General features: G+C 65.6%; 2 protein-coding genes across 4 annotated transcripts; both read right to left on the bottom strand.

The window, feature by feature from the left end:
- Positions 1–719: 719 nt before the first annotated feature.
- On the bottom strand, positions 720–5,907 carry VPS28 (VPS28 subunit of ESCRT-I). Of its 2 annotated transcripts, XM_047785666.1 has the most exons (10): positions 5,809–5,883; positions 3,969–4,033; positions 3,617–3,683; positions 3,009–3,037; positions 2,880–2,917; positions 2,567–2,656; positions 1,798–1,903; positions 1,593–1,694; positions 1,225–1,278; positions 720–1,112 (listed from the first exon to the last, which is right to left on the bottom strand). In XM_047785666.1, the coding sequence occupies exons 3-10, from the start codon at positions 3,651–3,653 to the stop codon at positions 903–905; spliced, it is 666 nt and encodes a 221-aa protein (XP_047641622.1). In that variant the 5' UTR covers positions 3,654–3,683; positions 3,969–4,033; positions 5,809–5,883; the 3' UTR covers positions 720–902. The 2 variants fall into 2 exon arrangements, with proteins under 2 accessions (XP_047641622.1, XP_047641623.1); XM_047785667.1 differs by lacking the exon at positions 3,969–4,033 and having other exon boundaries at positions 5,809–5,907.
- Positions 5,908–7,055: 1,148 nt separating this feature from the next.
- Positions 7,056–18,886, bottom strand: TONSL (tonsoku like, DNA repair protein). 2 transcript variants are annotated; one of them, XM_047785499.1, is made up of 26 exons: positions 18,777–18,886; positions 18,581–18,676; positions 18,250–18,392; positions 17,549–17,732; positions 17,138–17,267; positions 16,648–16,819; positions 16,430–16,544; positions 15,856–16,001; positions 15,609–15,761; positions 15,298–15,423; positions 14,970–15,186; positions 13,890–13,960; positions 13,705–13,794; positions 13,428–13,500; positions 13,180–13,343; positions 12,971–13,094; positions 12,128–12,873; positions 11,971–12,071; positions 11,386–11,539; positions 11,221–11,299; positions 10,568–10,869; positions 10,250–10,421; positions 9,379–9,554; positions 8,894–8,967; positions 8,462–8,595; positions 7,056–7,316 (listed from the first exon to the last, which is right to left on the bottom strand). In XM_047785499.1, the coding sequence occupies exons 1-26, from the start codon at positions 18,799–18,801 to the stop codon at positions 7,123–7,125; spliced, it is 4,161 nt and encodes a 1,386-aa protein (XP_047641455.1). In that variant the 5' UTR covers positions 18,802–18,886; the 3' UTR covers positions 7,056–7,122. The 2 variants fall into 2 exon arrangements, with proteins under 2 accessions (XP_047641455.1, XP_047641454.1); XM_047785498.1 differs by having other exon boundaries at positions 11,971–12,044; positions 12,152–12,873.
- Between the last annotated feature and the right edge of the window lie 3,352 nt (positions 18,887–22,238).

The following is a 22,238-nucleotide window of genomic DNA, read 5'->3' as shown; positions in this document are numbered from 1 at the left end:
GAATGCCACCAGGAATTGCGCATGTCCCTTGTCCCAAGGCCACAGTGGCTAAGATGTGAACCGCCCCATCTTGGAGCTGAGCCGTGGTCTCAGCTTGCTGTCTGTCCTGCAGGACGAGGACGTGAACACTGCTGGCAGGGCTGCTTGCAGCACCAAAGGCAGTAGGCCTCCCGCAGGCACACAACAAAGAGCAGCGAAGGAATTGGTGCTGCTTCCCCACCAGGCTTTGGGCAAGGCCAGCCCAGGAGCTCCTGCAGTGTCCACTGGCTGGGCCCTACTCCCGGCTAAGGGACACCCCCGGGGGGCATGCAGGACAAACTGAGTTCCAGTGAGCCTCCGCACAAGCCCAGGCCCTGCTGCAAAGGGTGAGGCTCTGCACTGAACCACATGTCCTCCCCAAGCCTGGGCGACGCAGCAGCCTCTGCGCCGAGCCAGCCGGTCCCTCCTCCCGCCTAAAGCTCTCAGCGGAGGTTGGGGAGGTAGGTGTGGTGGCCAGTTCAAGCCACGTACACCTGGCCAGGGTGGAGGCTCGCTCCGCTTGCTCCCCTACAGGGAGGTGGCTACCTAACACTGGTGCTCAGGCTCCTTGCTGGTGGACGGGCCATGCGCCCAGAGCCTGCGCGCTCCAGATGGCGGGACCTCCCAGGCCCAGAGGGCAGATGACGACGACGACGACGACGACGACAACGACGACGACAACGGAGACGACGCAGGGCGGGCCTGGGGGAGAGCTGCCCTCAGCGGCAGGAGAGTCAGAGAGCATCTTTATTGTGGGGAGGGGGCTCCAGGTTCGAGACACCACGGACAGACACCTAGATGGGGCTGCTGTGGACAGCAGGGGGCGAGCAGGAACCACAAGGAAGGCTGTGCTCTGGCTGCACATCTGGGCAGGGAGGCTGGGCTCAGGCGTGCAGGAAGCGATTGAAGGCGTTGTAGGCCGATTCCAGGTCAAAGAGCATCTGGCGCACCTGGGAGTCGTCCAGCTCGTCCGAGGCCGACATGCCGCTCAGGGTCTGCAGCCACTGGCTGACCGTCTGGCGGCCCTCGAAGTCGGGAGGCAGGTGGCTCATGCGATGCATGGTCTCCATCAGCTCCCGCAGGTCCGGCTGGATCTGCGGAAACCGAGCTGGCTGAAGCTGGCCCCGCCCCGGCCGGCCGAGCCCCGCCCCGCCCAGCCGAGCCCGGCCCCGCCCCGGCCCGGCCCGGCCCAGGTGGGAGCCCCACCTCGTCCATGGCGCGGATCTCCAGGCGCAGCTTGTCCATCACGGTGATGAAGAGCTGGGGGAGGCGTGTGTGAGAGAGACACAGACCCTCGGCAGAGAGCAGGGGTGGGAGAGCCCCTGCAGCGCCGCCCCGCCTCCTGCCCCCCCCCCCCTGCAGCCAGGGGGCTCCTCCACGCCCGCTGGGCCGCTCGGTGGGTCTGTCTGTGCACAGCAGTCCTGGGCCTGCCCACGCGGGCCTCAGGACCTCAGGGCGGGGAGGGGCCTCAGGGCGACTTCCTGGACGCTGCCCAGAAGGACCCGCCCACCCCGTTTCCAGCTACAGGGTAAATCCGTGTGGTGGCGGGGCGCTTGGCCCTCCCGAGTCCCCACCGAGACGACATCAGCGATGCAGCGGTTGAGGTTGCCCTTGTCGTCCTTGATGGTGATGGGCCGGTCCTCCTTGATCCTCTCCATGGCGAGCGGGCAGTCCAGCTGCAGGAGGGCACATGGTGCTGGGCCTGGCAGGGCTGCCGTGCCCCAGCCCAACAGCACCCGCAGCTCCCCCGCCCCTCAGGCTGGAGAGCGGCTCACTCACACGGAACTTGCGGCAGAAGTCATCAATGGAGCTGACTTCTGAGCCCTGAACCTGCCGGAAGGCAGCTTTGTACTGGACCAGGAGCCGGGAGCAGGCCGCAGTGTACCTAGGGGGAGGTCAGGCCACCGCCCTCAGCACAGGGCCAGCCCTGCCCTGGCATATCCTGCTTCCTCTCCGCCCTCCCAGGCACAGGGCAGCTGGCACGGAGGGCTGGGTGAGGGGCCAGAGACGGGCAGGCAGGGGGTGAGTCCCCCACTGGGTTTATGAGAGAAAAGAACTCAGTAGAGGGGCGGGGGAGGCTAGTGGCCAAAACACGGCTGCCACACAGCACCAGGCCTGGACGGTGCAGACGGGCCCCAAGCCCAGGCAGGCCCGGCGTGCCGGCTCCCACGACAGCACAGCTCACAGTCCTACAGGGCAGACCTGCTGTGCTGTACAGAAGCTCCAGAGACCTCCTGGGTGCCAGGCCTGGCTAGTGCCACCTCACAGACCAGCCACCCTGGCCCTCCAGCTTGCCTCCTAAGCCTTGACGCTCATGAGGCCCGGGCAGTAGGGCTGGGACCGAAGAACCCGGGACCAGGCTGCAGAGCTTGCCTTCCCCTTGCAACACCTGGGTACGGCCGTCGGGACTGCTAGATCCCCGGGGGCCCTCCTTGTGCTGGGTGGGCCTCAGACTCCCGCCCCGGCTTCCTACTGGGTCCCCCAGCCCTGGAGGGCAGAGACCAGCTTGCAAGGACAGGCGCTGGCAGAGGCGCGGCGGGGGGCTCACTCGTTGGGGGTGACGCAGTCCTTGATGTACGCCTTCTCCAGGGCCTGCATCGTCTTCACGACCGCAAACAGCTCGGCCATGTTGTCGTACCTGGGGAGGGTGGGTCTTTCAGAAGCAGCCGCCCAGTCAGGGAAGCCGAGATCCCCAGCCCACGGGTACCAGGCCAGCCCAAGGTGCAGCCGAGGTGGCAGAGCTCTGAGTTTGGCTGCCACTCTTGCCCTGCCCCTGGCAGAGGCTTCTTAGGGATTATGTCCTGGGGCTGAGCCCGGGTTCTTCTGACCCTCCAGGGGGCGGGGCGGGGGGCTGCACTCACTTCTCCCGCTCACGGGCATTCTTGTACAGCTTCACCTCCTGTTGGGGAGACAGGACCCAGGGTGAGCCCACAGCACTGGGGTGGGCACGCGCTGCTGGCCAACACTGCCAGGCGGGAGCCCCCACTCACCTCATACAGCTCCGGCTTGTTTCCAGGGGCTGTAACAGAATAGACAAAGGGCTGGCAGATGCTCACGAATGACAGCCTGGCGGGCCTTGCCACCGCCCTGGGCCCGGCCCCACTGCCCACCCTCCTAAAGCCTCCCCAGTGCTCTGTCCCAGAGAGCCCAGAGTGCGCTGGTGGAATTTCGATCTCAGCAGCCCCCTCGGGTCAGGGGAACCTGAGCAGAGAACATGCCTCTGGGTCCAGAGGGCAACACGCCAGGCCTGGTCCTCCGTCCCCCGTTTCTTGGCTACTCCCTCGATGGCTAAGCGACCCCACCTTGCTCATGATGCACTGATGAGACACGTCTGTCACATGCTTTGTAACCTTCTCCCTGGCTTGGTGACTCCAGGATACCCAAGACCCCCTGAGGTTCCAGCTACACTAAAGCTGTCACTCTGTGTCTGGCTGGCCCCAGCTGGAGGAGGTCTCTGGGTCCCTGGCCACTGCCTGAGGCCTGACAGGGGCAGGCAATGATGGTCCCGCGGTCCGCGGACATGATGCCCCCCAGCCTCTGCAGCAGAAGTTGAGAGCCTGGGCTCTGGGTCCCTGCGCCCAGCTTGGACCACACTCACCTCCCATGCCAGGAGTGGCTGGGATCCCGTGAAACATCCTGCAGGCTCAGGTGGCCACAGCAGAGACCTGGGGAGCAGAGGCAGTGCTGACTCAAAGGTGACCCTAACACCCGTGGGTGCTGGGCCTCAGGAAGCGCTTCCCACCCTCAGCAGAAAGTGAGCACAGAGGGCGCTGTGCCCATGCTGGGTACACCGGCCCTGCCCTGGAGGCAGCCAGGAGGAAGCAGGTGCAGGTGAGCATCCCAGGACAGCTGGGCAATGGGTGGGTGGGGGGGCCTGCCCTGGAGCATGGTCAGGGCAGGCCGCTCTAAGTCAGGTGACCAGGAAGAGGAAGAGGCTGCTGATGGACGACCTGGGGAAGAGCGTCTGGCAGAGGGACCAGCACGTCAAATACGAGGTCTTCACACAGGAGTGAACCTGGAGGGACAAGTGGGGGTGGGGGGCTTTCTAAGCGAGAGGCGTCCCAGGGGATGAGGACAGAGAGGCGAGGGGATCACAGTGGGTTAAGGATCCGGCATTGTCACCGCAACAGCTCAGGTCGATGCTGCGGCATGGGTTTGATCCCTGGCCCAGGAACTTCCATGTGCTGGGGGTGCAGCAAAAAAAAAAAAAAAAAAAAAAAAGGCACAGCTCTCAAGGGTCAGGAGGAGGAGTCTGGGTTTTCCTAACACAGCCAGCTGTAAAGTCAAAGATAAGTTCTTGAGGGGCAGAGGGCTGAGCAGAGAAGAAGCAGGAAACCCCTACACGACCAGGAAGTTGAGGCTCTTGTTGGGGACAATTCCAGACATGTTTCGCAGGTGGACCCACCAGATCCAATGAAGAATACGAAACAGGGTTTAGATTTAAATTACTCAAGAATGATGCTCTTGGAATTCCCTGTTGGCTCAGCAGGTTGAGTATCTGGCATTGTCACTGCTGTGACACGGGTCCCATCCTTGACCTGGGAACTTGTTCTTTTCTTTTTTTCCGTCTTTAAGGCCACACCTGTGGCATATGGAAATCCCCAGTCTAGGGGCCAAATCGGAGCTGTAGCTGCTGGCCTACACCAGAGTCACAGCAACGCAGGATCCTTAACCCACTGAGCAAAGCCAGGGGTCTCACCCAAAACCTCATGGTTACCAGACTAGTCTGATTCGTTTCCTATGCGCCACAATGGGAACTCCCTTCTTCTTTTTTTAAATTTTTTGCTTTTTAGGGCCGCATCCATGGTGTATGGAAGTTCCCAGGTTAGGGGTCGAACAGGAGCTACAGCTGTCGGCCCACACCACAGCCACACGGGATTAGAGCCGAGTCAGCAACCTACACCAGGGCTCACAGCACCGCCGGATCACTGATGGAGGCCAGGGGTTGAACCCGCATCCTTATGGATACTAGTCGGATTCGTTTCTGCAGTGCCACAATGGGAACTCCAACCTGGGAACTTCTGCATGCCTCAGTCACCGCCAAAACCAAACCAAACCAAACCACCCTAATTTTTGGCCAAGGGCACCATGACAGTAAAGAGAATTGAGATGGAGACGGTGAACAAGGTAGGTTTGGAGAGCAAGTGGGTGCAGGGAGTTTGCATGTGTTAGGTTTGAGAGGCTCCGGAGAGGTTGTCGAGGCAGCTGGAGGTCAGGGGAGAAGCCCAGTGGGGCTGAGCCAACGACACCGAGCGGGTGGATGGCGTCACACAGGGGATGGCTACCGGTGAACGGAGTAGGAGAGAAAGCCGCCCAGTGGAGCCCTGGGCACCCCGGCGTGCGGAGACTGGGCAGCGGGCAGTCCGGGTAAGGGCTGCGAAAGCGGATGCAATTACAAGACCCCCACGGGGGTGGGCTGGGGACGCAGAGACCGCCGGGCAAAACTCCCGCAGCATCCGAGATGTTGAAAGGAAAAGAGGAATGAAAGGACCGTCGGTGGTCCCACAGCAGGACTACATTCAGCCGGGAAAACGGATCTCTTCGCGACAAGCGAGCACTCGGCCAAGTCCCACCAGCCGGCGCGAGCCAGAAAAGCGGGCTTCTAGGGGCGGCCCGGTGTGTGCGTGTGCCACGGCTCTCGGGCTGCTACCGCGTCCGGGCCAGCCCCGGGGAAACCGAGGACGGCCCCGGGACCCCAGGACGGGGAGCGAGGAGTGCCCTTCGCGGCGTGCCGACGCCCGCGGACCTCGGCCAGAGTCGCCGCTCCCCCCGCCCCGCCGGCCCCGGTACCTGAGCGGCCTCGCGGGTCGCGGAGATGAGGCGGGGCGCGGCGCTCCCTGACGTCTGCGCCTGCGCCTGCGCGAGGCCGGCTGCTCGCGTCTGCGCCTGCGCACGGGGCCAGCCCCGCCCCGCCGGGGATACAGCCCGCGGGGGCCGAGCGAGCCCGGCCGGTAGAGACGCGGGGAGCGCGTGGAAGCCTGTTTCTCCGCAGGGTTTCTAAGCGGGCAGCTCTGCCCTTGAAACCACAGAAACTGGTGATTACTAGAACACCGTGATCTTCTTTTACAGTGTAAAATCCCATCCACTTGTAACCTGCCTTCCCCGGTCAAAGTTGCTTTAACTGTTGCTTGGAAAACTTGCACGTTCTAAAAAATGTTTACTCTGAGCTGTTCTTCAGGAACGGGGAGCAAACTGCGTCCAATTTGAGTTCAGGCCATTTTGGGCCGGTTGGGACCACTGACCCTAAAACTGGGCGCGCACAGGTGTCTGATAAATGACCTTTGGTCAGAAGGCCCAGAATGCCACCCTCACATTTGGGTGAGCCGTTTTTTTCTTCTTAGGGTCACACCCGGGCATATGGAGGTTCCCAGGCCAGAGGTTGAGATAGGAGCTATGGCTGCTGGCCTACACCACAGCCACAGGTACAGCAGTGTGAGATCTGAGCCACTTCTGCGACCTACACCACAGCTCACAGCAATGCCAGCTCCTTAACCCACTGAATGATGCCAGGAATTGAACCCAAGTCCTCATGGATGCTGGTTGGGTTCACTACTGTTGAACCACCATGGTAACTCCAGACCACACTGCTGCTGTTTTTTTTTTTGCTTTTTAGGGCAATACCCGTGGCACATGGAGGTTCCCAGGCTAGGTGTCTATACCGAGCTATAGCTGCTGGCCTACAGCCTACACCACAGCTCACGGCAATGCTGGATCCTTAACCCACTGAGCGAGGCCAGGGGTTGAACTGGCATCCTCATGGTTCCTAGGATTCCTTCCCGCTGTGCCACGATGGGAACTCCCACTCTGCTTCTTTATCCCCTAAGTACCTCCAAGCACCTAGCTCTGAGGGAAGTAGATCTGAGACCTGTTCTCCCATCTCCTGGCTTGGCTGCCTTGTGAATAATCCTTTGTCTGCTGCAAACCTTGGTGTCTCAGCGTTTGGCTGTGTGCTGGGCAAATGTTCTGTAATGCCCTCAATTCCAGAAGCCTTGAGCTTCCCTCCAAGCCCTGCCTTTGCCTTCAGCCTGGCACAAGCCTTCTAGGCAGCTGCATTCCTTTATTAGGAGCTGGGGGTGGGGTGGGGCGGGGCATGGCGCTGGCCTGTCAGAGGCGCCTGAAGAAGAGCTTGGGGCCTTGGTCCAGGGTGCATGCTTTGGGTCCCAGCCGGCTGGGCAGCAGCTGGTGCGCGGCATCCCGGTCCTCAGCGGAGAGGCGTCTGCTGCACAGCTGCAGCTCCTGCAGCTGCGCCGCCATCTGGTCCCAGAGGCCCAGGCCCAGGGGGCCCTGGACAGCACAGCCTGCAGGGAGAGGCAGGAATAGGCCTCCAGGAGCCGCTTCCTGAAGGGTGGAGCTGGGCGAGCCCCAGGGGAGCTGGGGGTGTTCGGAGCAGGCCCCACGGGACACCCAAGCCCGTGTTCTTTGCTCTGTACCAATGTGGCCCTCTTTCTCCGAGGCCCCAAGGACTGCAGCGAGGTTGACTGCGTGAGCAAAGCCCAAGAGAGGCCCCATGATTCTCTTGGAAGGAGGGTGCTCTCCCAGAGGGGCTGCCTAGCCCTGTGGGCTCCTTCCGCAGCCAGTGTCCAGCCAGAGGGGCACTGGCTAAACACTGTATCACATCTGCGTGTCAGATGATGCCTGCGTCTCACAGTCCATAAAACAGACCCAGTGGGGGCCCTGTGAGTCTCAGGACACTGAGCTGCCGGAGCTCCATCTTCGGGAGACCAGAGAGACCCAGCAGGCTCAGGACCCAGGGAGCTCAGTGAGAGGGGGCAGGTGCCAGGAGGCCAGACGTGTGGGGAGCAGCCCTGGAGTGCAGGTCTCCAGCTGGCTGGCCTTTGGGGGCACCTTCCTGGAGGAGCCTGTCGGTTCCTTGGGGTGGGCTGGGCAGCAGGGGGTCCCTGTACGCATGCCCACTCCCGGTGCCTGTTTTTCCAGGGGGCAAAGCCTGGTCTCCCCTGCCCAGGCCCCAGCAGGATGGGCCAGGCTGCAGGGTGGGCAGGTTACCACACGCACCTGCCCAGGTCACCCTCAAGACAGCTGTGGCAGGTGCCCAGCCTGTGCATGGGCAGAATGAGAACCTGTGGAACCACAGGCCGGGCAGGTGGGGTCCAAGCAGCCCCAGTGGGAAGTGGGAGCGTCCTGTGGAGGCAGCTGCTGCCACTCTAACCTTGAGACCCTCCGTGCGGACAAGAGCAACGAGGGAGCCCTGTGGCAGGGCTCCCCTGGCCGAGGTCTGAGGGCCCCGGGCTCCCCCTGCCTCAGGGTCAGGGGCTAGACTCACACCCGCTTCAGCACACTGTCCCCCCAGGTAGCCTCAGGGGGCCGCCCACCCTTGCTATCTCACTGGTGGCAGTGACAGCCTCCCCAGAGGAGGCGTGGGCCTGAGGCAGGTCCCCGAGGAAGGAGCTGTGTCACCAGCCCCCCTGTATCAGGCCTGGCTCACCTGACAGGCCCAGGAAGCTGAGGCCTTGGGGCCGTTCCTGGAGGGCAGACAGGAGCTCCTCCAGGCCGGCTCGGCTGACCTTGGGGTTGGCAGACAGATCCAGTGAGACCAGCGAGGGGCACAGAGGGAGACACCTGAGAACAGGGTAGAATTGAGGGGGGCTTCCATCACTGGGGAGGCTGCGCAGTGAACCTGTAGCTCTGGGGGTGGTGGGGGCAGGCCACTGGGCTTTGCCCCCAGCCTGGCATGGGCGTCTCTGACACGCCTGAGCCAGCTGAGGCTGCAGGGCCAAGAGAAGAGGGCCCTTGTGAGGGCGGCTGCACAAAGGTGACAGGAAAGGACGTAGGAGAGGGAGTGGGGGGCGGGGGGGAACGTGAGCGCCAGCCAGGCCCAGGGCCCTGCAGGACGGGGCGGCCGAGCCGGCAGCGTTACCTGCTCAGTTCTCTCACTGCCTGGTCGTCCAGGTGGTTTGCCGACAGGCTCAGATGCTCCAGGGTGCAGCCTTCCTGGATAGCAGAGGCCAAGGGGAGCGGACCCACTGGGGCACCGGCCTCCCTCTTCCCTGTACAGCCCCCGCCCCGCCCGCCAGAGGCCAGACGCCTTTCCTCCTCCTTGAGAACTGGCCAAAGACCGCCTGACCCCCAAAGCACCAGAGGGGAGCAGTGTCCCCTCCCAGGAAATGCCTCTCCCCTGGGTGTAACACTGTGATGTGACAATCACAGGGCCCAGCCCTGCCTGGAAGAGCCCCTAGGCACAGGGGAGGTCACCCTGGGTCCCGGGAGCCCTTCCTGCTGGCCAGGAAGCTGCAGCCCAAGACAGGCAGGTCTACACAAAGCGTGCCCACCCTGCTCTTTGCAATCCCCTTCTCCGGGTGGCCCAAGCTCCCTCCGGCTTGGTGTCCCCCCTTGACCACGTACCTCGGTCAGGTATCTGAGCACGGGCTCCAGGAGGCCTGGGTCGCCCTTGCTGGCCGCCACAGCACTCAGCTCCAGGCGCAGGAGGGTGTGGGCGGGCAGGCTGCGCAGGGCCTGGGCCAGGGCGGTGGTGCCCAGGAAGTTGTAGGACAGGGACAGGGTCTGCAGGCACTTGGCATCTGCAGCGAAGGCCAGAAGGCCTGTCAGCCCCACACAGCCAGCTCCCTGAGTGCCGCTGCAGAGCCCTGGCCCAGACCCTCGGGCCGGCGGCCTGCGACGGTGCACAGGGCAGCTGGCTGCAGAGAAGCAGGACCCGCACGGAGCTCAGCTCCCCCCCCCCCCCCCCGTTTCTGGGTCCTTCTCTACCTGCCCCCACTCGTGACAGGACGGCCCTGGCCACCTGAGACAGACCTGGACTGGGATGTCCACGGTGGGGTGGGGCCGAGGAACGCGCCGCCTGCTGCCATAGCCCAGCCCCCTGTCCCCGCTGCTGCCCTCACAGCTCTGAGCCCCGCGTCTGAGCTCATGCCTCGGGGGAAACCCCGAGAGGACTCCTTTCCAGCCTCGGAGTACTGGGTCTCACGGCCCCAGAGGGCTTGCGCTGGGACCGCCGCAGGCAGACGGGACACTCAGAGCTAGTGAGCACAGTGGGACCAGGGCTTTGGCCCGCAGTGTGGCTGGGTGTGGAGGTGGGTCCCCGGGGGCGGCCCAGGCCAGGCAAGCGCCAGAATCCCTCTGAGCCCAGACAGGTGCGGCACTGCACGGCCACCAACATGCTCCCGAAGGCTGGGCTAGCACCCCAGGAGCCCCACATGTGCTCTCTGATGGTGACCGGAACCCTGGGGCCCAGGGGTGGCCAGGCCTGGCAGCTCACCTTGGAAGGCACTGCCCAGGGCCGCTTGGTGGTTCAGGAAGAAGCTGGGGCCAAAGCCACAGGCCTGGAGGTGCAGGGCGCTGAGCAAGGGGCAGGCCTGCAGGACGGAGGCCAGGGCCAGGCCACAGCCATCCCCCAGGGGGTTCATGCTTAAGTCCAGCTCCTCCAAGTTCTGTGGAAGACATGGGTCCCCCAGAGTCTGGTCTCCTGGCCACCCCAGAGCTGGCACCAGCCAGTGCTCGTCCCACCCAACGGTGGGCTGAACCTGCAAGTTTGGCTGCTCCCCTGGAACCAGCCCACGGCTCCCCGTGCGCCTACCTGCAAGGCAGCCTGCCCGGGGAGGCCCGCAGCAAGCTGGCGCAGGCCTTCAGGGCCCAGGTGGTTGGAGGAGAGGTCAAGGAGGGTCAGGCCGGGCAGAGTGTCCAGGGCAGCCAGCAGCTCAGCCACACACCCGTCCCCCAGCCGGTTCCCTGCCAGGCGCAGTTCCCGGAGAGCCGAGTGCAGCTTCAGGGCCCGCAGCAGCGGGGTGAGCTGGGCCTGGCGCAGGGCCAGGGAGCAGGCGCTGAAAGAAGGGCCGGAGCCCTGGTGCTCCGTGACCTGTAGCACCTGCTGATGCTCCCCTGCAGAGGGACGCGGTGTCACCGGGACCAGAGGCATCATGGGAGGCAAACCGGGTGGCCCCCTCACTCACAAGCCCTGGAGCAGCCACCAAAGGTGCTGCAGAGCCCACTCCCGCAAGCCTGTGGACCCAGTGCCACGCAAGCCACGGTGCAGCCGGCTGGGGACGGGTGTCCCCTCCCACGGCCCACACGAGAGTCCGCCAGGCAGGGGAGGAAAACCCGAGGACGGGCGTGTCGGGGGGACCTTGGGGAATACCCAGCGTCCCGGGATGCGAGGCCGGCAGACCTGAGACAGGCGCAGCAGGTGAAACCCTTCCACCAAGGCCGCCGCAGGGCCTCCTGGGCCCTTACCTTGCTCCAGGCTCTGGCAGGCCCTCCGGTAGCGGTCCGTCAGTGGGGGCAGATCCCAGGAGGTCACCTCAGCCGACACCTGCAAAGCACCCGTGGGATACAGCTCCGGGGGCGCCCAGTGCTGGCCAATGCCCTGCACTCCGGACCCTGGCCCCGGCCACTCACCTCCTCATTGCTCTGCAGCACAGCCGGGATGGGGTCCTGTGGCGCCAGCAGGGCCCCCTCTTTGTGCAGGCTCAGCCGGGGCAACAGACCACAAGCCTGGTAGTAACGCTGGGCAGCCTGTTCAGCCAGCCAGGCCACAGAGTGGGCCTCCTGGCTGTGGGGACAGGGGCGGGGCTGAGTCCTGGACCGGCCGGGACCTTTACCCCCAGAGGAGAGGCCCCTGGAGTCCTGCCGCCCCTGTTCCTGCGTCTACAGCTCCCTGGCCTGGCTCCCGCCTCTCTCCCCGCCCCTGCTGGGGACAGGCCAGTGCCCCTGCACACCTCTGGCTCCTCTGGGCCCTTTGTAGGGGCTGCAGGGCCTGACCTGCCCACGCCAGGACTCTGCTCATGCTGGCGCAGGCCCCTGACCTTGGCCTGCGGCCTCGCCCTGGCTACAGGCCCGCCAGCGACGGGACGGCAAATCAGGTGAGCTCTCATCACCACCGGACCCGCAACAGTGAGAGTCCCCCCTGCCGCCTTCTGCCACCGCCGGCAAGGAGCCCGCAGAGGCGCAGAGGGAGCCGGGGCTGGGAGAAGGCGGCCTCACCTGAGAGGGACAGGGACGAGGAAGAGACTGTCCTGAACTCGAACTCGAACTCGGATGGGAGGCAGGCCCTGACCCTGGGGGCGGGGGCGGGGAGGAACGGGCTGAGGCAGAGAAGACAGAGCCCCCGTCCCCACCGACCCCGAGCCAGGGAGCCGGCTCTGCTGCAGGCCTGCGAGCTCACCGAGGCCTGGCCGGCCCCGGGGGCCTCCTGGCTCCGTGGGGGCTCTGTGGCTGAGCTGCGGTCTCCTTCTGCCGTGGCCGGTGTGCTCCAGCCCTTGAGATGAGGCAGCCGGCTCTGCCTGGCCCGGGCCTGGGGCCCGCTAGGACTTGAGCTGCCGCCTGAGCCTGAGGCCCTGAGTCGGCTGCTGCCCTCACTGCTCTGGGGGTGAGGCGGGCGGCTGCCCCGGCGGCTGAGGGTCAGTGGCAAGTCGTCCTCCAGCCAGTCCCCAGCCAAGCACTCCTCCGGGACGAGGGCCGACTGGAGGGTAGGGGCCGCGCTAGGGCCCCGAGGGGGGCTGAGACCCAGGCCGCAGCTCTGGGCACTGCCACCGCCCTGCACAGCTGCCCGGTGGGCAGCCCAGCCAGCACCCGCTGTGGCTGTCTCTCTGTCATCAGCGGGGCCAGGAGTCCATGCCTTCACCGACTGTGCTGGGGCAGAGTGCCGGGGCCGCTTCTGGGCGGGCCGGGGTGGGCCTGTGCCATCCTCGCCCTCCGAGCTGCTACTGCTGGCCAACTTGTGCCTGCTCCTCCGAGGCCTGGCCACAGCTGGCACCGCCAGCCCCTGTGAGACCGTGGCACTGGCCTGACAGGCTTCTGGGGGTTCCCGGCTTGACGGAGGAGAGGTTTCAGGATCAAAAGGACTGTTACTTGGGAGGGTCTGGGGAGCCGGGGAGCCGTGGGGAGCTACGGAGAGAGAGAACCCGCTGTGAGGCAGGGCCTGGCCCCATCCCCACCACCCAGGGCCTAGGGGGCGCTAGGGACAGAGGAGGTCCCCGCTTGCCTTGGCCGGAGGAGGCCGCCTGGAGCAGCCTCTCCATGGCAGCCACCTTCTCCCGCGTCTCGAGGTCCAGATCCTTGCGGTACAGCCTCTCCCACTGCCGCAGCGTCTCCAGCGGGCTGTGGCCCTGTGGGGCACCCAGCTGAACAGGGCTGGCCGGGACGGTGCCACCGGCCGCGGCCCAGGCCCACCTGGCCGGCGTCCACACTCACCTGCCTCGTTCGGAGGGTGACCGAGGCTCCCCGCTCAATGAGCAGCTCGGCCACCTCGAAGTGGCCACAGGTGAGGGCATCGTGCAGGGGAGTGATGCCCTCGCAGCCCTGGCCTCCCGGGTCGTCCACTGCAGCCCCATGGTCCAGCAGGAAGCGGACAATGTCTGTGGACCGGGGGACATGAGCCAGCTCCCAGATCGTCCCGGGACCTGCCCGCCACACGCCAGCACCCCCGGTCCCGGGCTCACCCAGGTGCCCGTAGTTGCAGGCCTCGTGCAGAGGTGTCCAACCACAGTAGTCCCGAGGGTTCAGGGGGTGGCCCTGTGACCAAGAACAGGGAAGAGGCTGGTGCTGAGGGCCCCACAGGTCGGTCCCTCAGCCCGGCGCCAGCCCAGGTCCCATCAGAGCGAGGCGGACAGGCACCGACCACGAGGCAGAGTCCTGGGGAGGGCCAGCTGCCAACACGCGTCAGAGAGCCACCACCCGGCCTGCAGGGCAGCTGGCACGGGGGGTGGGCAGGCCCACCTGCCTCACGAGGTCCTGGACGCGGCCCAGCCGGCCCTCAATGCAGGCTCGGTGCAGGAGGGTCTCCCCCACGTCGTTGCGCCGGTTCCACTGTGGGCACAGTCACCCCAGGATGGGGGTGGAGGCGTAAGGGCCACACCGGCGAGCACAGAGGGCAGCCCCCCCGCCCCCTGGCCCCCGCTCACCCGCCGGCCCAGGCAGCCCCGCAGCTCCTCGTCCTCTTCCAGCTGCTGCGACTGGCTGTCAGCCTCACTCTCTAGAACAGAGCCAAGCCCAGCACCCAGGTGAGCCAAGCCCGCGCGCCCAGCCCGGCTGCAGAGGACACAGTCCTGACCTTTCTGGCCAGCATGGGCTGGCCTCTAGCCTGCTCCCAGATCCTGCTCTGGGGCTCAGCCTCCCCGATCCCAGGCCTCTGCTGTCTCTTTCCTGGGAAGCATGGGTGTCGGGCCAGGTCAGGCCCCCCAACAATCGCTGGTCCCTTAGGCCCACGCACCCTCCTCCGGGCCTGCTCCCGGCCTTCCCCGCCGCCCGCGCTCTCCTATGGCCGTGCCCGGCCCCCGCTCTCGGCCCGACCCACTCCTCAGCCCTGCTCCTGCCGCCGCCTCTCTCCGAGGCCTCTGGCCCTTCCTGGCGCCGCCTCCTCCGTGGGCTCCTCTTACTATGACTGTCCACTGGACAGCGTCGCCTGCAGCACCTGCTTTGGTCCTCTGCCCGCCCTTCTGCGGTCCCTCCTCACAGCCACACACAAGTGACACCCCACTGGGCACCCCCCAAGGCACAGCCAGAACCAAAGCCCCTCTGCCAGGCCTCAGGGATAGGTTCCTGCCAGGCAGCCAGAGGCCAGCTGACCCCTGAACCTGCCCATCTGGCCCCACCTGCCCAGCCTACCCCTCACGTCTGCGTTGCCTAAGACTGGCCCCGCTGACCTCCGTGGACACCCACCTGCCTCTCGAGGGCATCAGGAAGCGTGAGGCTGCTGTGCGGCGGCTCCTGCGGCCCCCTCCTCTCCCTCCCGCCCCCGCGGTGCCCATGTGGGGTCCTCCCCAGGCCAGACCCTGAGCCACCTCCCCTGGCAGACGCCCTCCTCCATCCGTCTCACTGGCAGCGCTCACCCTTCCTGGGCCCGACCGCTCCCTCCAGCCACAAGCCCGCAGGCAGGCCCCACCCTCCCCAGCCCAGCCCAGCCCGGGACCCAGCTCACGGTGGTGTCCCAGAGGGGACACCAGGGCGGCCAGCACGGTGGCCAAGGCAGCTCCGAGCCTCACCGCTCTCTGAGAGCACCACCTCCACGGCCTCCGGGATGTTTTCGTCCCCCTCGTCCTCGTCGTCCCCCTCGTCCTCGTCGTCCCCCTCGTCCTCATCGTCCCTCTCATTCTCTTTGTCCTCGGCCACACTCAGCCCCTGCAGCCTGGCCTCAGTGTCAGGGGCCGCCTGGGGCTGCAGCCTCAGCTGCACTGTGTGGAGGTGCCGCAGGACTTGCCTCTGTGGAGCAGGGGACACAGAGCTCGGGGCCACGGGAGAGACGGGACGGGGCAGGTGGGCTGGGGGGAAGCTGAGCATGGGGCCTCTAAGCGGGGGGGGGGGTCCCCACACCTGCAGCCGGGGCTGCTGAGCCTGCTGGGCACAACGGAGAGCCTTCTGGAAGCATGGCGCCAGCAGCTCGTAGGCATCACCAGCCTCCTCACGGGACAGCGCGATGTTCAACCAGGTCTTGGCCTCCTGGGGGAGGAAGGATGCATTCGGAGGTTGCTGCCCAGTCATCGGCTGGCCCCAGCTCCCCGCTGCTGCCCACGTGAGACAGGAGGCCGACGGCCCCGGGAGGGAAGTGCCCATGTGTGCTAGCCCTTGAGGTGCCCGTCCCGGGGACAGAGCCCTGGGCCCGGCTGGGCACCCGCGCCTCTCACCTCCAGAGCATTGCCGTCACGCAGCCTCAGCTCCTCCTGGTAGTGGTGCACAGCCTGGCGGGGGTCCTTCATGTCCGCCATGGTGGCAGCCAGGGACACGTGGATGACAGCCAGCTCAGGCCCCGGCCTTCTCAGCAGTTCTGCCAACTGCAGCTGGGGAGGCAGCGACAGAAAGGCCAGGCCTACTTCACATGCACAGCCCACAGCGCCCCCGCCCTGGCCTCCCATCACAAGCCAGGGGGCGCACCTGCTTCTGGTAGGCCTCGGCGGCCTTGGGGAAGTCGCCTGCCTTGGAGAACAGGTCCCCCAGCTGCTCACAGATGCTCATGGCGCTTTGCGGGTCACGACCCTCACACTCCTCCAGCTGCTGCTGCAGCTGGACCACCGCCAGCACTGCCGGAAAGAGCCTCGTGCTGGGTGGCAGGGGGCCTGACCCGGCCCTGCCACCCACGAGCCCCAGCCTGCGCTGGCGTGTGGGTTGGCAAGGAGGCTGGACTGGGGGGCGGAGCTGCCTCGAGAGGTCACCACAAGGACTGGGAAGGCTGATTAAGGACCGCTTAGGGCAGAGAGGGACTGGCAGCACGGGGACCCCGCTGACTGCCCCCTACCAGGCCCTGAGGCCACACGGACTGCCCGCACTCCCACCTCATCGCCCCCACCCCGACACCCTGAGAAGCTCCTCCCAACAGGAGGTTGGGGGGCCCCATATGGCTGTTGTCACCTCCCAAAAGACACATGCCCAGGCCTCCTCTGCTGAAGGAAGAGGGGAACTTCCTACCCCCTTTGAGGGGTTCAGCCCCCAGGGTCCCCTTTAGGCTCACCATACTTGAGGGTTCGGCAGATCACTGCCTTCTGCAAAGGCTTCTGGGAGCCAAGCCTATAGGCCTTCTTCAAGGCTCTCTTGGCAGCCAAAAAATCCCCAAGGTCTTGGAGGACCTGGGGGGGGGGGGAGGGCAGCTTGAAGGCTTCCCAAGGCCGGCCGGCCCCCCCGCCCCCCGCCCCGGGAGCTGGGCCCGGAGCTGCCGGGAACCACCGGCACCTGCGAGATGAGCACGCAGCACTCGCTCTCCATGAAGCCCTGCTTCAGGAGGCGCGCGCACTCCCGGGCCCCCTCCAGGCAGCGCATGGCGTCGGAGTGCTGCCCCTGACGCCAGTGGATGGCTCCCAGGTTGTAGCGGGCGCGAAAGAGGTCCTCGTAGAGGTGGTTCTGCCTGTGGGTGGGGACAGGCCCTCGTGCTGAGGCACTTGGCTTTGGGATAGCAGGGCGGGCACCGGAAGTGCCGATGTGCAACCTCTGATGCCATTTGGGATCCCAGCCCCCACGAAGCGGAGCCTGCTCTGGCCCCAGCCTGAGGCACAGACGTGCCAGGCTTCTATGCTAAGAGGAAACTGCCAGGGGCAGAGGTGTGAGGTCAGCCCAGCCCCTCGCCCCTAACCCCTCGTGGCAGGGTCTGGGAGCAGCCTGGCAGCAGCTGCTTCCTCCAGGAACGGGGTGCTTGGCTCCCTCTAGGGGTCAAGTGAGGCCTTACTCAGCAAGAAAGATGCTCTTCTTCAAGTAGGCGCTGCACAGGGCGGCCTGCCGCAGGCTCTCGAAGGTGAGGCCCAGGTTGAGGTAGAGTCGGGTTCTCATCTCACTCAGCTCCCGCTTGGCCAGTGTCCCTGGAAGACATGCCTCCAGACACTCAGCGCCTCGGCCCGCTGGGGCTCGCCAGCCTTAGGCCCTATCCAGCCTCTCGTAGGCACCAGGGGCTCTGCTGCAGAGAGTGTGGAGGGACAAAGAGCAGAGGCAGCCCGACCCCAGGCGGGGAGGAGCACAGGCCAGGCGTCCCCTCAGGGGGGTCCTGCCACACAGGGCAGGCAGGCGCTGGGGCTGAAGCCTCCTCTCCTCGTGGAGTTCGGGAGGTAGAAGGTGGGGAGAGCCAGGTCCCAAGGGCAGTCACCCTGAAGCTTCTCATCCACGATAGCCAAGCTTTTCTCGAAGGCCGCCTGCGCCTGCAGCAAGGCGTCCTCTGTCTGCTGGTGGTCATAGATGTCCAAGTGAGTGCGGCCAATGGTGGCCCAGGCCCTCTGCTGTTCAGTGTGGTTGGACAGGGAACGTGCCAGGTCCAGGTAGTGGTTCTGGTGCTGGGGCACAGAATGACCCCTGTGAGCCAAGCCCCACCTCAAGCAACCCACGCCTTCCCCAACTCCAGGGGGACGCCTAGAAGAGCTCTCCACTCCCCAAGCCCCCACAGAGCATGCCAGACACACCCGTTATCTCTTTGCCAAGGGCTGCCTGTGGGGACGGTGGCACCCCACTCCAACCAGCCAGAGTCATCACCGGGGAGATGAGTGGGAGTTAGCGGGGCTGCTGCAGCCCCAGAAGCCAGGGACGAGGCAGCTCTGTGTAGAAAGAGTCAGGATTCCAGCCAGCCCACAAACTCAGCTCCAGAAATATGTTCACGACGGCTTTCTGCGGCCCGGCTGTGGTGTACCCATCCAAAGACCAGGCTGCCGTCGCCTGGCACAGGGTTCTCTGAAGGTGATGCCCAATGGCAGCGTGTCCCCCTCTCCCCAGGGGCCTGGACGGTGGAGGCTGTACTCCCTCCTCAGAAACGGACCCTCGGGCAACGCGGGCCCAGGAGACGCGGCCTCCACTCACCTGCAGGGCCTCGGTGAAGTTCTCCATCTCCGCCAGCCGCTCCCCAATCTTGCGGTGGGCCACCGCACAGCCCAGGGGGTCGCCGGCGGTCTCCAGGAGCTGCAGCTCTTGCTGGTGCTCTCGCAGGGCTTCGGCGTATCGGCCTGGGCGGGCGGGGCACGTTCCAGTCTGGCCGGACAGGGGGCCACGGGCCGCGAGGGCCAGTGGGGCAGCGACCGGCCCTGGGCGGCACACTGAGCAGGCCCCCGCCCTGCCGCCTCCCCACCTCCGGCCCCTGGCCCCCCGGTCCTCCCGACGCCCCCCTCTCAGTCCCGGACTCCACCCCACGCACCATGGCTGGCCAAGAGCTCCCCTAGCTGGTGACAGAGATTAGCCTCCTCCCGCAGCTGCCCGCTCCTCTGCGCCTTAGCCTTGGCCTTGCTCAGCTCTGCAAAAAGAGGGACGAGGCCTGGATGCGGAGCCCCCCTGCCCGGGAGAGCCAGGCCCACTCCCGGCCCCTGCGCTCGGGCGCTCGGCAGGGAACTCACGGCGAAGCTCGCGGTCTAGACTCATATTCCGGCAGCCGCGCCCGGGGCTCCAGACTTCCCGCGTTCTCGCGCCTTGGCGGCGGTCCCGCCCACTGGGGCCCCGCGCGCAGGCCCACTCGGGCCTGCGGCCCGCGGAGCATCCTGGGAAGTGTAGTCCAGTCGTCCGAGGCATCCTGGGAGCTGTAGTCGTGCTGGCGCCTGGCCCGGAAGCGGGGCGCGGGGCGGGGCGGGGCGGGGCGGGGTGGGGCGAGATGGAGGGCGCCTCCCCAGATTCCTGGCACCGCCCCTCAGCCCGCGGCTGCCCTCGAGGTGGGAACTCCGGGGCTCCCACCCCTCCTGCTGCCACTGTCCGGCCAGCCCGCAAACTTACCTGCCCGTGCGGCTTTGATCTGTGGGGCGCACTGCCCTCGCGTGGGATAAGAGGACGGAGTCTGGGACCGCAAGCACTTGAGTACTTGGCGTAATCAGAGGTGTCCCTGTCACAGAACCCGTGGAAGAGCCTCGAGTGCGCCACAGTCGTCACGTGTGGGGACTCCCACCTCCAGGGCCGGGGTCGGGGCTGGGGAGGGAAGGGGACTGTTTTCCAAAATGAACTGAGCAAAATGCTGCTTCCTCCATGTGCACGCCAGCCAGTTGTTTTCCTGGAAAACTCGGGAGTACAGCCTGCAAACCTGTTTTGTGCTGAGAGGGAAAAAGGAGCAGGAACGAAGCCCGCAGCGCTCTAGCCGACTTCTCAGCGCAGGAGGACACGGAGGCCCCTGTGGTCGTGGGGCACCTGGCCTCAGAACTCGAATGCCTGTCCTGTCCTTTCCCCCACACCTTGAGAATCAAAGACCTGCCAGACCTTGGGGCTCTCAGTCCCTGGCCTGCCACGGGGCCCTGGGCACCCCGAAGGCCCCAGAGGAGGCCTGGAAGAAGTGGGCAATGGGCAGTTTTATTTTCTGTGGATATGGAAACAAACCCAGTGAGGTAAAACTCCCTGCCAGTGGACGGGCAGCAAGGCCTGCTGTTGAGGGAGTAATAGGGAGGTTGGATGGGTGCCAGGTCCAGAGAAGGAGGAGCCACAGGAAGTGAGAAGTCGGCCACAGGTGGCCCTCCTCTGTGGCTCCTGAGTGATGTGGTCCTCCCCCACCCTGCCCCCAGGGGCCCAGAGGGCAGGACAGGAGGCCCCTGAAACCAAGGCGGCTGACTGGCAGGCAGGCTGGTGAGATGTGAAGGGCAACGGGGGAGGCAGCGTGGGGAGGGGGCGCTGAGCCACAGAAACCCGGTCGGAGGGCGGAGGGCTCCTTCCCACTCCGGCTCCAGCACTCAGAGAGGAGCAGCTTCTCCACGCCTCGGTTTCCCCACAGAGGGATCAGGGGTGCGTGTAGGAGGCAGAGCTGAGCGAGAGGCTGGGAGCCTGGCGGTGGGAGGCCCAGGCTGGGAGCCAGCAGGGGCAGCAGCGGACCCCTGGCTGGGAGGCTCGCCGAGCCGAGCCGGGGAGGCCCGTCCACGAAGCTGTCTTCTTACAAGAAGACAGAAACAAAAGCTTGGTTTGGAACTTTTTAAAACTGCAGTTACATGCAGAAAACATCCAAAGAGCACAGACCACAAAAGCCACATGTAAGTCGTACCCCACAGGGCTAAAAACACCTCTTCACTCTGCTCTTTAAAAAATTATTTTTATTGTTCTTCAAAATGTCTCCCTTTGGGCGAACTGAAAGCTGTAGTGCTTACAGGAAACTGGAGTGAAAGGGAAGGGGCTGGCTCCGCCTGTGCCCTGGGGCCTCCCCTACCCCCTCCAGCTCGGGATGCTAAGCTGGCTTGGGACCCTGGAGACAGACCACTGGGCTCTTCTCCTTCCGGACAACATGATTGGGGCAACCAACCAGTGAAGCCCCGTGAGATGCCGCAAGATTTATGACGCGTGCCTCCAGCCATGTCCACGAACACACTAGTGTCCCAGGATGCCGGGCTCGGCTGCTGAGGTGACTGTCCCCGGGCGGATTCGCCGTCTTCTCAGGCACCTCTCTCCAGGGAGGGCCTTGCCTGGGTGCCACCCTCCTCCCAAGCACGCACTCAGGGCTGTGTGCTCCCCGCTCCCCACCAGCCCTCCAGTTCCCCACCGGAGAGGCCTGTCGTGCTGTTAGCCTGGGAATAAGGAGGCGGGCCGAGGGGTCTGGCCAGCCCTGGTTTCTCCTCCCCCTGCCTGGCCCTCACGGGTGGCCACCTACCTTCACAGCCCACCCCCACCCCCCGCCTCCGACCGGCCCCTCAGGGGCCACTTCTCAGTTGCCTCCATCTCACACACGCACCCAAACAACACACCGACTGGGCCAGCCCAAGCCTGCCCTGGCTCCCTCACAACGTGGTCACTCTGGAATCCCCAGAGGGTGTCTGTCCCCAAGGGACTCGATGCAGTGACATGGCGCCATCCCATACAGAGGACACCCAGCCTACCGGCAGGCAGGTGGGCAAGAACAGCGCCTGAGCTCGGGGACAGTGCCAGGGTGTGCCCACAAGCATGTGCTGGGCTGGGTGGGCCTTCCCTCTGCAGAGGGCAGGCCAGGCTGAGTTGGCCCCACAGGAGGAGATCCCGGCAAGCCCCGAGCTCCGAGAGGGAACAGGGGAGCCACGAGCCTGGGAGGGCAGAGTGGCCGCCAGCAGCTGGGGTGAGGCTCAAACTCTACCCTCAGCTCCTTCTCCCCATTTCTCAGGTCCCACCTCTAGGGCCAGGAGCGAGCGGAGCCCCCAAAGAGAGGCCGGGTCTGCCCTGCCCACTGAGCCTGCAGGGCCCGGGCAATGGGGGTCAGGCTGGCCAGGGCTGCCCGGAGCATGGAGGGGCCCGGCCAGGGGTGAAGGAAATACAGTTCTTTGGTACTGAAGCAATGAAAAGCTATCTCAGAGAAGCCTGGGCTCCCAAGCAGGGGAGCCGAGCTCTCTTTCCTGGAAGCTCTGAAGGTCCCAGGGTCCTGGGCAGGGCTCCTTCCCTGGTGAGGCCCACAAGGGACCTGCTCAGGGCAGCCCCAGGGCCGAGTGGCAGGGGCGGGGGCGGGGGCAGGCGGCCAGCGATCCCACCGCCCACCGAAGACCTCCATGTAGGGCCTTGGGAGGCGGCAGCTGGCCCACTCGGACCCTCCCTCCGCCAGGCTTGCTCACTGCTGGCCGACCCCAGAACCCTCTTCACAGCCTGACCCTCGCAGTGTCAAGCGGACACCGCACCCTTGAGGCTCAGTGGAGGGGACGGCTTCTTGCTAAATTTACGTAACTTACAGAAGAACCCCGGAGGGTTTAATTTTGGGGGGAAGAGACGGAATATGACCCTGCATTCCGAAACGTTGCGGAGCCCGCTGGCCGAGTCCTGCCTCCGCCGAGCAGCCGGGGGTGGGCTGTGCTGGGGCTGCTGTGACCTCTGGCTCCGCTCGCCGGCCCCAGGTGGCAGAGGGGCCGCGTCTCCAAGTCTCTCCTGGGGCGGGGGGCTGG

The sequence above is a fragment of the Phacochoerus africanus genome, chromosome 6, assembly GCF_016906955.1.
Source record: "Phacochoerus africanus isolate WHEZ1 chromosome 6, ROS_Pafr_v1, whole genome shotgun sequence".
Lineage (NCBI taxonomy): Eukaryota > Metazoa > Chordata > Mammalia > Artiodactyla > Suidae > Phacochoerus > Phacochoerus africanus.
The sequence above is the reverse complement of the archived record's forward strand: the minus strand, read 5'-3'. Positions and strand labels throughout refer to the sequence as shown.

Excerpts from the sequence above, each read along its gene's own strand:
- VPS28 (XM_047785667.1), bottom strand. The coding sequence starts at position 3,653 with ATGTTTCACGGGATCCCAGCCACTCCTGGCATGGGAG. Across the intron at positions 2,657-2,879 it reads AATGCCCGTGAGCGGGAGAA|GTACGACAACATGGCCGAGC; the intron begins GTGAGTGCAGCC and ends CACCCTCCCCAG. Across the intron at positions 1,279-1,592 it reads GCATCGCTGATGTCGTCTCG|CTCTTCATCACCGTGATGGA; the intron begins GTGGGGACTCGG and ends CGCCTCCCCCAG.
- TONSL (XM_047785499.1), bottom strand. The coding sequence starts at position 18,801 with ATGAGTCTAGACCGCGAGCTTCGCC. Across the intron at positions 16,002-16,429 it reads CTGCCGAACCCTCAAGTATG|TGCTGGCGGTGGTCCAGCTG; the intron begins GTGAGCCTAAAG and ends TCTTTCCGGCAG. Across the intron at positions 10,870-11,220 it reads CTGCCAGAGCCTGGAGCAAG|GGGAGCATCAGCAGGTGCTA; the intron begins GTAAGGGCCCAG and ends GTCCCTCTGCAG.